This window comes from Pelobates fuscus, chromosome 5, assembly GCF_036172605.1.
Source record: "Pelobates fuscus isolate aPelFus1 chromosome 5, aPelFus1.pri, whole genome shotgun sequence".
NCBI lineage: Eukaryota > Metazoa > Chordata > Amphibia > Anura > Pelobatidae > Pelobates > Pelobates fuscus.
The window spans coordinates 65,884,315-65,898,593 of record NC_086321.1 but is presented as its reverse complement, the minus strand read 5'-3'; the positions used below and the strand labels follow the sequence as shown (position 1 = coordinate 65,898,593).

The window sequence follows — 14,279 nt, the reverse complement described above, 5'->3', positions numbered from 1 at the left end:
TTAAAAGAAGGACGATGTCTGTCGATGAACTTCAATCTTACCATTGTCAGGATAAAAGTTCTATTTTACATTAATATATTATTATTATTATGGTATTTGTATAGCGCCATCAAATGGGTGGACGAACAGACATGTAGTTATAACCAGACAAGTTGGACACAATATATACCAACTAATAATAATAATATATACATTCACAGTTTTATTTAATGTTCTTTGTTTTGTCTGAATTCATCTAACTTTCTAAGAGTGTATAAACGATCGTGTATATATTTTCTGCTAAAAATTACCGAACGTTTGGTCTTTCATCAATATGTGGTTCGTCCTGATTTTATTCCTTTAATCAGTCTTATTTATTTAATTTTTTTTAAATTATTTTTCTTCAACAGCTGAATTAATGATAAATGTAGTGTGTCTTACTTCTTCAGTTAAACTTATTGTAACATTTGTTTCCCGTTTGTTACCACTAAATTAGGATTTATTTATTTAGAAATACAAGGAAATCACATATGTTAGGCCAAAGTAGCTGAGTTTGAAAATCTCTCTAGATCAGTAATTTTGGTATAAAATGTGCAATTTTCTTTGCAATAGCACAGTAGAGGAAAGAGAGAAAGGTACAGTGTTTTGTCTGGAATTGGACATGTAGAGAAAGGTATTTTCGAGGCAAGAGATAGGGAAAAAAGATATATGGAGTATATAGGAGTGTGTATGTAGGGAACATGGTCACGTTTCAACAGGGACCTCCATATGTACTTATTAGTATCACTATTAATAGCGCAAGTATAAAAGAGAAAACATGAGAAACAAAAGAGATGAAAGGGCCCTGCTTAAAATAATCTTACAATCAGCAGGAAATGGAGTAAAGGAAGAGCAAAGAGTAATGTGGGATTATGGACAGAGGATAGACGTAGGTGTTCGGCAGAGCGCAGGGACCTCGACTTGTGTATTAGGGAGGATGGGTAGGTTGGAGCAGAATTATGTAGAGACTTGTAAGCAAGCACCAGAATCTTAAATTGAGCTCTATATCTAACTGGAAGTCAATGTAGGGACTGACAGAGGGGGAGGCGTGGGAGGTGCGGACGGACAGGAAAATGAGCCTCGCCGCCGCATTCATTATAGATAGCAGCGGTGCAATCTGGGAACATGCAAGACCACTGAGAAGGGGATTGCAGTAATCAAGGCGAGAAAGAACAATGGCATGGACCAGCACCTTAGCCGTGTCTGGTGTTAAATAGGGGCAGATGTGAGCAATCTTTTGGCGACAGGATTTGGCGATCGACTAGACATGAGGGGTTAAGGAGATTTCGGAGTCAAAGAGAACACCTATGCAACGAGCCTGCAAGGTAGAGGTGATAGTGGCGCTGTTGACTTGGAGGGAGACATACACAGGAGTAGCAACACTTGAGGGAAGACCAGAAGTTCTGTTTTGGACCGGTTTAGTCTAAGGAAGTGAGCAGCCATCTGGTTGGAAATTGCGGAGAGGCAGACAGAGACACGAGTCAAGGTAAACAGCGAGAGATCAGGAGAGGACAGGTAGATTTGTGTGTCATCTGCATATAAGTGATAATGGAAGACAAAGGAGGTGATGAGTTTTGGGAGGGGTTGGGGAGAAGAGGCAGAGCCAGAGAAAGAGATAGGAGGAGCACCAAGATAGAGCAGTATCTCGTAGACCGAGATTATGATGAATGAGAAGAAGCTGTTTATGATCAACAGTGTCAAAGGCAGCAGAAAGATCAAGGAGAATTAGGATAGAGTAATGGCCGCGAGATTTAGCAGCAATTAAATAATTGGATACTTTGGTCACAGCCATTTCAACAGAGTGACGAGCGCAGAATCCAGACTGAAGTGGGTCAAGCAGAGAGTTGGATTCGAGGAAGTCTGCCAATCTCGCATAAACAACTCTCTCAAGGATCTTGGAGGCAAATGGCAGTAGCGATATAGGGCGGTAGTTGGATGGGTAGTTGGGGTGAAGGTTGGGCTTTTTCAGAATCGGCATTATGGTTGCATGCTTAAAAGGTGAAGGAAATGTACCGGAGGAAAGGGAGAGATTGAAAATTTTTGTGAGAGTAAGAGCAAGAGAGGGAGACGGATGAGATATGAGGGAATAGGATCAGGGGAACAGGTGGTGGGGCGAGAGGACCGGAGCAGAGCAGAACCTCTTCCATTGTAGTAGGTGTAAATGAGCATAGAACAGTGGAGTGAGTGGGGTTGGGTGATATATTGGAAGATGTATTGCAAGGGGAGGGAGAAAGGTTAGAGATCTCTTCCCTGATTGTAAAAATCTTCTCAGTGAAGTGAGTTGCAAAGTTTGAGGCGGACAGGGTGGTAGGAGGAGGGGGAGCAACAGGGCAAAGGAGAGCATTAAAAGTGTGAAATGGACCTGTTTGGGATTTACAGCCATGCGCTATAGAACATTTATATCAATTCTCATACCTAGAGATCCTTTTGTGCATGTTTTACCATCATCTTCAAGGATGTATCCTTCCAGGCAATCGCATCTGTAAGTTCCCGGAGTATTGATGCAGATTTGAGAACACATAGTCTCATTTTTCGAGGCACATTCATCGATATCTAAAGTCAGAACAAACACATGATAAATACATATAATTCTAATAGGTATATCTAGGTGATAGATGTTTTAGCAACATTAACAATACAGGAACAGACTGACCACAGGTGAGAACGCAGATGGACTTTCAGGTCCAGGACCCACCACTAGAGGCTTCATGGATCATATATGGCAACAGTTGAAACATTATCCTTCCATAATCCATTATCCTTATAGCATATATTTTCTATATAGCATTCATTATCTTTATGGCATGGATTATACTATCAGCACTTATTACTATTTTACAATGCAGATATAAAACCACAAACAAATGATAAATATTAAATTGACACTCATCAAAGTGGTCCGGGTTCACTGTCCCTGTCCCCTTAAACCTGCGATGTAAAACATTTCAAATTCTGAGAAACTGCAATGTTTGCCGTCCAGACAGCTGCTAGAGCCACGTCCTGGTTTCTAACGGAAGTTTAACTCCAAATGACAATGGACGTCTTCACGCTTTGCACAAGGAAGTTGTATGTCTTCCAATTCCCCACTGGAAAACATTGCTTTATGTGAGGAAGCTCTAATACTTGCGCAGCACTCATTGCACATGTACATTGGGTTCTCCCATCACCGTGACATGGCGAGAGGAAGAGACAGAACCACAGGTACGTGCTAAAAGGATTTTTATTCTTTCAACAGTATTATTATTATTAGGTGTTATCTACATAAATATTCCAAACGCTGTAGTTTTCCTTTAATGATGAAGAGACTCTAGGAGTCCACATAACAGATTATAATGTCTATAAACCAGTGTATAAAACAATGTATATAACGAAGGAGATTCACACACCTAGCCATCACTGGCTTTTTTTCTTGAACTCAGTTGTATCTTTTACACTTTTCTATATGAGTTATGAGTGATCGAGATTGTTAGATATCACCCAAGACTTGTGAAGAGTCCTTAGATGAACTGAATAACTGGACCATCTGTCCGACCGCAATGCAGTCATTCTATAATATGGGTATAGAAGGGCTTTTAACCACACCATTCAACTTTGGAAGAGAGTCTTTAATCTCACAGAAAGATCACGTTTCAGTATTTTCCTATCGATGGGATCTTGCTTTTTATGAGACTTTTTGTAGTGGTGATTGACTTTCTATGGCTGCCAAACACAGCACATCATACATCCTTTTTTATATGAGATATCAATAACAGATCCTTATTTTTCACAAGAGAGTACTTTTCACCGGAACAGCGTAGTGCTTAACCAATCTATCCCTATTATTATTTCTACGCTGAAAAGGTTCCCATCCATTTTACTTGGCAAAGCTAGTTGCAGAAGCTTGTGTACAATATCTGCATTTTATACATTCTACGGAATATTGCATAGTAGGGATAAATGAGATGAAAAAGTATTACAGTTATTATTGTATTTAGCACAATAGAATCCAAAATAAATATACAAATATAACCCGTCCAAGGTCACACTGTACGTCTACTGCGCTCTAAGTGTGTTTTTAATTAGAAACAAATTCCAGGGAATAAAACAACTTTCAGCCGGTTTAACTCTTTCCGATACGTTGATGCACTTGTGCATGGTGGAATTTCTCGGTTTGGTTGAATTATTTTTCCCGAAATTTTGTTTGGGACTTCAAACGCTCGTTCAAGTGATAGATTGGTTCCGCCAAACGTCAATCATGAAAAACTATTTGGGAAAACATTCGAACAACCAAAATAGGTGCAAATATATTATGTATTTATTTCCAGTACACTGATAAGCATATTTTGCCATCATTTGCTTCACAGATCAAGTTAGACAAAGTAATCATTAGAGGGAAAAATAGGAGCAGCAAAAAAAAAAATCTACATTTATATATTATATATTTATTAACTATATATAGATTTTTTTGTACTCCTCTTTTTTTCTTTTTTTCAACATTTATTGACTAGCTATCAATCATATTTCTGACCATAAATCAGCTCTTTTTTGGCACCATAGGCCTATTTTAGAATTACAACACCAAATTAAGCATTGCTGGGTTCAACTGGTCTCTGATTTATGTAAATTGTGACTCTGAGTTCATGAATTCAGCCAATCAGCCAATTGGCCAAAATTTGGCCAAAGTGCCGTTTGGCCCAAAACGAATCTCCAAGTCTAATGGAAACTGAATTAAAAATATGAGCAAAAATAGTTAAAGAAGAGGTGTAGAATGTTTAAACCCAAATTTTGCAATTTAGATTGTAATTCACTACAATTCTCTATTTAGTGAACAAACCCCAAAATGTTATTGCCCACACGGCCAAATTAGCACAGGGACTTTGTGTTCTCCACGCAAATATCTCCTTGCAACAACCCCATTGTTCCCAAGTATCCTGTATTTGCCAGGATCATCTTGTTTGTTTGGAGTCCTGCCCAACTCTTAAATTGTCTTGGGACCTTTCCTGCATTCTAAAATCTGCTAGTAGTTCTACTGAATAGTTTTGATAATAAACTGAACTGCTGGGTACCTTTCAGTATTTAAAATGATTTATTTTGCAGTGGCAGGACAGTACATATTAAGATGTCAGACCAGCCACTATGTTACAAAAAACAGTTCCTGGACCATGGGGGCTGCTGGAAGCTCTCTCTGAAACTCTTCTTTCTCAAATAGGGTGTCAAAGCACTCGAATGAGAATCAATAGAGCTCTTCTTTTGGCAAGCTTTCGTTTTACTGAAGACAAACTCATCCAACTAATGCATTTCTTACTAGACTTGCAATTCATTTACAGCAGGGAAAGACAGAACCTGGTGTCCAGTCTTAAATGGACACTCCAGATGCCTAAAGAACTTTAACTTGCTGAAATGCCTCATGTTTGAAGGGTGTGTCATCATTTTCTCACTTTACAAAAAGTTCAGATTTCAATAGAAAATTGGCACTTCTATGACTTAACTCTTTACACCCCCTTGGCTGTTAGTCAATCAGGTACTGTTACTTCCTGCATTGGGAAGTCTGTGATTGGACAGCCACAGAAAGTCTGGGCGGGGTTAGAATGGGAGGGCTTGCAAAAGCAGCAGAAAAGAGAACTGCAGGTTTTGCTAGATGTTTTTAGATAAAACATAATACATTACATCATAATTAAATGCACGCATGTTTTCATTTGGGGTATATCTACTAAAAAGTGATTTTTATTTGTATTTGAGTAATAGGCCCTTTAAATGTGAAAGGCTTGAACAAGTATCTAAGACCAAAGAGGTTCACAGTGGAAGGTTTGCAGATCTCTAGCACTGGTTTATTATAACACATTGTATCTGAAAACAGATTTGAAGTGTGCTTTTCATTCAGTTTTGGGATGACAGCATTAAATAGTTATGGTATTCTGGATGTCCAACTCACCCCTTAAACCTTTACAAACGTTAAAAAAACAGTAATCACTCATTTTTGGCAGAAGGGAATGTTATGCGTTATTTTTTTTTTTACTTAGATGGTAATTTATTAATGAATGCAGACCCTCAACTTCCAATAGAGCACAGGGATACCATTCTTTCCATATTAGCCATGCTGGGGTTGCCATAAATCACGAGACATCAGTTATCATGCCGACTCAATCCCTGTTATCTTGCACTTTATCCTAGACAGAAAATACTTTCTTTAGGAACACCAGACATAAAAAAGGTAACCCATATAATAGCTGGTAGTAAGAAAATTCATGCTCTTTAACAATGCTTGGAAGTTAGTTACCAGTGATATTGGTACCTTTCACCCCCACATCAGAAAACAAACACAATTACATTTAACGAGAGAAATCTCAATGTATCTTTCCTGGTAAAATATTTTATAAATAAATATAAATAAATAAAATAAATAAGGAATAGGTTATTCAGAAGATTCCAACCTTCAAACTACCCTTTTCTAAATTTAGATTCATAGAAGTCAAAAACTGTGGTTGTATGCGAGTGGACAGAAATTGAAAGATATTTACATAACATAATGATAAACACAAACACATACAGCGACAATGTCAGCCCTCACTCTGTTAATATTAAAGGTCTACATAAGCTTTGCTAGTGCCTAGATTCAGTGATGCATCATCCTAATATGGCCTCAAGATGGCGGTATGAGTTTGTAATTACTAGCACACGTGATGCTTCCCTTAGGCTCACTCAGGTTGTTCAATGAGTTATGATTTTTGATATAACAGAGATATAGGTGGAGCCATGCATAGTGCATAGTCCTTTTTGCAATATTTCGGAGTCACAAATAAATAAACAAATTAAATCCTTTGCACGTCAATACGTTGATAATTTTTAAATAGGTCTAAGCTAAAACACACCTAAAATAAAAAATGGGAAGAAAACAAAAAGAAAATGCTCCCTGTTTGCTTCAATTATTTTTTCCCCTCTCTCTATAATGGCTTAGAACAGGGGTGCCCAAAATGGAGATCCCCATAGGTTTCAGAACTACAACTCCCACGATGCTTTGCATGTCTTTAGAATGTTTTGTACATTGCAGAAGAATTCACCCGGTACACTACAATTGTTAGCCGTTAGCAGACACATTCTGTTTAATAGAGGAAATAGCAAAATACACTTGTCTTCAAACTCAGTAATATGCTACGGGAGTTAATTTCATAAAACAAGTCATCACAAGGATATTGCACATTTTCCAGTCTAAAAAATAAATAAATCTTGAGCTGGGGAATTATTTTGATTCAGCTAGTTTGGCATAAAAAACCTGCGTCAGTTCTCCAGAGCTTTCAGTTGAACAATATTTTGGTACTTGTCTGCAAATCCCTCTTCTCGCATTCAGTGTTACAGGATATAAATGCCAGCGACTGTGACGGAAGTAGTGGGGGTTTAATAGACAAGTACCAATACAGATTTTGTCCCATGTGATTTTCCTCTACATCTGCTTTATGATGGGATTAAATCAATATGTTAATTAAAACATCTCAGTGTTACTACTGGACTGGACTGGACTGGACTGGACTTTTTTTTTTTGTTTAAGGAAAAAATAAAATAAAAGGAGTGCCACATCTGAGAGGGCTGGTTTCTGGGTATTCCTATTAAATCCCGGGTGACCTAAACAGATGAAGTGGTAAATTCAGCATCAGTATCAATAACATTCTCTGACCTTTAAGCAGTATCTTATAACTGTTTTCAACGTGATCACAAAAATTTAAAAACTGCTTTCTACCTGGAAGTAACTTCAGTGTCATCGTTAAAGGGTTAATCCAAGCACCATGACCACATAATTAGTTTGAAGTGGTCATGGTGCTTGGAGTCTGCATGTGCTGTGTTTTGCTTTGAAACGCTGCACATACAGAGATTAACCTCTTAGCAGCCGGATGTGTAACTTCAACCTTTGGCAGTGTCATTAGCCAGCCAAGGACAAAGTTTTATTCTGTGCAAAATTGGCATCTGAGACAGCCAGTGGTGGTATGCCCCCCTCTCCCTTTGTGCCACCCCTATTCTTCTGTCAGTCTGTCCATTTGACCTCCGTCCTCCACTGGCAAGAGTGTGTGTCTGAGGTCAGAACGTGAACTTTGTGTCACGGTGCCCGCCGGTCTCACTCCTAACCAAGAGCGGTCTCATACTCGGCAGGCACACAGCATATTCCTCCCTCTAGGCAGCTGCACGCTAGAGCCTTTTGAGGTTCCATAGGTCTTGTGATTCTGAGTACGAGTGTGACATCACACATGCACATTCGTTCAGATGCCACGTGACCTGTAGTAACCTATCACAGACATTCTTAGGGTATTTAAGCATTTTTTGTATTTTTCTCAGTGCCCTTTTGTGGTTTCTATTTTGGTTATCCAAGAGCATGTTTTTTTTCTATCGATTACTGTGTAGTTTGACATTGGCTTTTTATCTGACCATTCTGATTTCTATATGCCATGATCTTTGGCGTGTCTAACTGTTTAGGTACTTCAGCCTGTCCTGTACTATTCTTTATGTACTGTTAAATCTGGCCATTCTAAGGTCCGGCAATACAGTTTAGGGTTTAGTTGTTTGTTTATTTTGTTATTTAAGTTCTGCGTGTTGAGCATTAAGAGACCATCCAAGAAAGGATTACTATTTTTATGAATACGCTTGGTTATGGTTGGAGTAATTCTTTAATCACATGACCTTGGTAATGATACTCTGAGATCGCAAGGTCATTGCATAGCATGACTGGATCTACCTTCCTGACGGCTTTTTTAAATTTTTAAATTTTAAATCAAGTTTAGTACTTTGTGTGCACACATCATCTCAAAGGAGGCCTTAGTTCTGTACACGCACAATATTTCAGGGTATTGGTTAATTGAAAAGTATTTCCTTTTAGGTGTTGAATACGCCATTTGTGCACTAGTTCTGTTAAAGGGGCTCTGTCACCCTCCCATCCAAAATTAATATTTCATAAAGATAAAATCTTTGTCAAATATTCACATTGACTGTGTTAGAATTTCAGTGCAGTCAAAAGATAGTCCATTTTTTTTCTCTGCTTGACAAACGGTAGTGCTACCTCCCTCCTGTGAAGCCATGTCAAGCCTTCAGACATCACCATTGATGGCCGAAGGAAAACAGATTCCTTCTATGAAGGCTCCCGTGACCACCTGGCATCCTCCATAGACCTCAGTGTTGTACTCTCATGCATAGGAGAGACTACAAAGCGGATGTCAGCTCCTGCCAGTTGAAGCAGGAGCTGAAGAGGACTAGCAGGAAGAAGATAGTGGTGGCCGCAAGGAACAGCTTAAAGTGAGTGTAACGCACTTTTTCTGCACCTCACAGCCACCGCATTGCAGCAGAGACCCCCAGACAGCGACAAAGCCAGAGAGCTGTTGACATTGAGAGCTGTTGACATTGCTCTGTGTATACTGTATAATGTTATCATTTTGTCTTTGAGAAGTGTTTGCTAAAGTAAACAATGACATTTTGTAAGATTTTCCTCTTAAAGGACCACTATAGTGCCAGGAAAACATACTCGTTTTCCTGGCACTATAGTGCCCTGAGGGTGCCCCCACCCTCAGGGTCCCGCTCCCGCCCGGCTCTGGAAAGGGAAAAAGGGGTAAAACTTACCTTTTTCCAGCGCTGGGCGGGGAGCTCTCTGCCTCCGATCCTCCTCTGTTCCGCCCCGTCGGCTGAATGCGCACGCGCGGCAAGAGCGTTTACAATTTACATTTTACAATGCTTTCCTATGGACGCTTGCATGCTCTCACTGTGATTTTCACAGTGAAAATCACGCAAGCGCCTCTAGCGGCTGTCAATGAGACAGCCACTAGAGGATTTGGGGGAAGGCTTAACCCATTTATAAACATAGCAGTTTCTCTGAAACTGCTATGTTTATAAAAAAAATGGGTTAACCCTAGCTGGACCTGGCACCCAGACCACTTCATTAAGCTGAAGTGGTCTGGGTGCCTAGAGTGGTCCTTTAACAGATCTTTTATTGTTTGTATTTCCTCATGAAAGTAACACTATAAGAGCACTTTAGTGATTATGATGTCAGGAGTGCCCTGGCCCCTAGGTAAGTAGTTAAACTGTCTGCAAATTTAGTTTGTAGTACCTCACATGCTTTTTTTTTTTTTTTTTTTATCCACAGTATCCTTTAACCCCTTAAGGACACATGACGTGTGTGACACGTCATGATTCCCTTTTATTCCAGAAGTTTGGTCCTTAAGGGGTTAAAAGGATTTCCCAAAATTACACCTCATAATCAAGGAGAGGTCTTATCATTGATTTATAGAGAGGTTATATTATATGTTTATTATTTAAATGAATATCCCTTTTTATACACTATTGTTGATTACCTATCACCCTCAGCCATCCTGGACTTGAAGTTTCTTTTGGAGGGAAACAAGGGAAGCAACCTGATGATCTGTGGTTTTGATTTGTATCTGCTATGAATCATTTGCAGGACAGTTTCCTTTCAGCTTTAAAGTGTTGTCATCCGCTGATAACCAAATGACTGAGTTATTGATCCCTGTTGTTCTCCCATACTAGAATCCTTTAAAACAGTAAGCGTGATGAGTTTGGTGATTCATTAATAATGAGAAAAATAATCCAGCTCTTAAAGGGAATTCATCATGAAAATTGTCTTAAATTTCTCACTTTATTCCATTCAAATGGGGTTTGAGCTTCAGTGAACACTTCCCTAGCACACAACTGTCTAAATGTAATGTCAAAATCAGGTATTTTGTATAAAAAAATTAAATAAAAGTAGGAAATAAAATCTACAGTATTACTGTTTTAGGTGATATGCTTTATCCAATGAAATTACCCACTGATTTTGCTAATTTGAAGGGACCATTCCACGGACCATGAACACTATAGCTTGTTGTAGTGGTTATGGTGTCAGGAATGCCCTGGCGCCCTCCCAGGGTAAGTAGTCAAATAGTTTTGTGAATGTTTTAATGCTGGTCCACAGTAGCCCCTTTTAATTTTTTTATTCTTGGTTATATATTTTTATGGTTTGCTGAGGGGAACTTATAGGGTTACTCCAACCACTACATCTCTGTGAAACAATGCTCGACGTCCTTACACTTTGCACGAGGATGTCCAGCATCTTGTACATCCCCATAGCAAAGCAGTGATTCAATGCTTTCCTATGGGGAAGTTCTAACACACATGCACGTTAGGTCCTCCATCGGTGTGACGTTGTTGGAAGAGGAGTTTGCAAGAAAACAAGAGCATAATGCACACACTAAAAAAGGGGGAATACGTCCAGCTGAGTGGAGACAACGTTTCGGCTCCTCTCTGAGCCTTTATGAAGTCCTATAAATATCCAGACACACCTGAGGTTTATTATTATTTTCTTCAGTTGCTGTAAGAGGAGACAGAGCCAGCAATAAGGAAAGAGTTAAAAGATTTTTTTAACCCTTTCATCACAGGGTGGGCCGCGGAAGAAGAATACCGTTTTTTTACAGCTATAGTATTCCTTTAAATAAATTCATGGATGGTAGGTTTTTGAAGGGAGATAGACTGTTGCTGGTAGCAGAATGCTAAAGTTGCGGTAAAGAAAAGTCCAAATGTGCAGATAATCTAAAGATTTGTAAAGCCTGTGTTTTGTTCGTTTAACCTGTCGTAGGAAAGGAATGTTCTATTTGTTAGTTACTGCTCAGATGAGCTAGGTTTTTTATGTTTTATATTAACAGCTACTGCACATTGAATAGGGACCGTGATCATTATAGACAATAATATGAGTGCTTTGTGACTCTATAAATCTCTAGTTAAATCAATACCCTATATGTCTTTGCTACTTTCTAAGGATCCGATGCCCTATGTCGGAGTAGAATCTCAAGCCATATACCAAGAATGTTGTTTCCCCTACATCGAAGACAGATAAGTGTTTTAAAAATACACAGAAGAAAATATGTAAAAATAAAGAACCATTTTACACAGAACTCTAAGGATTGCTGGTGTATCCATCCTAAGCACCCTATTGGCTGTAGTGTTAATGATCCCTCAGCCAATAGAAATCTTGCATCACTGAGTGTTTTCAATGTTAGACAAAGCGGATGAGAGGCTAATTAGTACACTTTGTCTTACAAAAGCATTGTGTCTCAGAGGTAGCAAAAACCAGATGCACTAAAGAAAATCACATGTGATTTCTTTTGAATTTTTCATGTCTCTATATGCATTATATACATACATACACACGCACACACATATAGATGTACCGTATGTATGTAGATCAGACTTTGATGAAAGATTCCCGTTAAGCATTTCTTCATCTTATATCTGCATTTCAGTAACACTATTGCACAATTTATACTTACGAAAGTTATTTGGACTTTTTTTCCTCTGAACAAATGTATATTGCAGCTGCATGTGTGTTTCATTAGAATAATCAAAGTGCTTGGATGCATAGTGGTAACTTATTTAATACTTTTTGGCCCCTTATATTACAGCAAACCCGTAAAATAAAGTAGCAATCTAATTAGATTTCTTAACAAAAACTCAGCCACCTTCTACAGGGAAATTACGGTATAACATACAGTATGTTAGATATATATAAATATATATATAGAGAGAGATATAGAGATAGATATACAATATATATGTGTGCATTATGATATAATAAAGTTACTGAATGTAGCGAGATAGCATTATTTATACAATTTATCTTCCTTTAACACATAATTCATGTTCCATTAAATCATTACAGCATCAATAAGTGAAGCCCCGTGTAATCCCTATACGCAATGTACTAGAATTTATTTTCCACCTTTGAAATTCCACCTGTATATGAGCACATTGAGCACATAAATGAGAAGGAGGAGGGGTGATATCGTCTCAGTATTTGTTACAATAATTAAAAAAGATCTATTGGCATGATAAGGACCAATAACAACTGTGACTGTAATACCTTTAGAAAAATGAAATATGTTATGGTTGCCATGATTGGTTGCCCCCCTTTTATTGAGAGTTGGAAATACTACTGTTACCCTTACACTCAAGAAACAGGATACCCACAAAGTGAGGATCCTAAAAGCAGTATTACTGGATTTAATGTATTACAAGAAAGAATCTAAGTCAAGAATAGCTGAGGTCAGGAATACAGAGATATGGATACACAAAAAACAAGCCAGGTCAGAATACCAGAAATACACAAACCAAACTACAAGCCGGGTTAGGATTCCTGAGGTCAGCAGAGTCAAAACAAAGCCAAGGTCAAAAACAGTAAATAACAAGAGAATCACAGAAGCACTAAATGTGTTACTAAACAGAAACCATGATAGGGCAATAAGTAAGGGCCAGAACAGCCTTTAAATAGGTGCACTCATTGGTCTTCATCATCTCTGCTACTCCAAACAGCATGGGGCCGTCTAGATGACATGGTGCCTTTAAGAGCTTGATGTCATGACTTTCACAATTTATTTTAAAGTATTGTAGTTCAGCCCGCAAACCAGCAGAGGGAGCCGTTTGCTCCTGTGCGTTTTGCCCACACAGCCAGAGGAGGGAAAAGGCACTGGCACCAGGTACGGATAAGTCTGTGACCGTTTTAAGGGACTTTTTAAACGTTAAACGAGTTTCTGACTATGCATTTCTTCTTGCACAATACCCAATAAGCCTATCACACATATGGGCCAAATGCCTAGTCCAAACTGCAGAAGATAACAAATATCTAGATTAGAGTTTGATGGATAATCAGTAAACACAGTCTGACACAGAAAAGCTTGTTATTGTTGTGTTTGTCTATAATATACATACATATTCAATACTCAGTCGATTCAGCAGCACTTAAATGCGCCACCGCATGACAGCTGGAGGAAACCACTGATTAAGAAAACGTTCGTGTTTTCAGTTTGATGGTGGATAATATTTCCATTATATTACATCACATCTATTATTTTGACATTTTAGTGTAGAACACTCCATGTGTCAAGGCAGGAAGATCCTTAGAAGTACCACTTTGCTTCAGAAATATTTTTTGTTAATACACAAATTACAAACTATTACACTGTTTAATAAAATCTACGTCACATAATGCACTTGGAAATGTAGCTTTCCTGGTTAAATAATCTGTGATTAGTATCTTTATAAATCTAGTTGGAAGACCATGGTGCCAACTTATATTTTCAGAGATCAGAAGATCTCAATATAAATTAGAAAAAGAAGTTGTTCGCATTGCCAAAAGTTTAGATAATACCATAATTATTCATTTGAACTACAACAAGAAGGTCTTGTTACCGGCAGAATTGCTTGGCCCCATCAATTCTGTGATTCCAAAAGTGGGATTTATGTTTGGCATCAACAAGTTAAGAACT

The 14,279-nt window shown here is 38.4% G+C and overlaps 1 protein-coding gene across 1 annotated transcript in view; it reads right to left on the bottom strand.

Moving 5' to 3' along the window:
- The window catches only part of CCBE1 (collagen and calcium binding EGF domains 1), a 271,184-nt gene that overhangs the window by 16,586 nt on the left and 240,319 nt on the right, over positions 1–14,279 (bottom strand). The window contains exon 5 of the mRNA XM_063456828.1: positions 2,434–2,571. Within this exon, the coding sequence (XP_063312898.1) occupies positions 2,434–2,571 (138 nt within the window). The remainder of the gene's footprint in view (positions 1–2,433; positions 2,572–14,279) is intronic.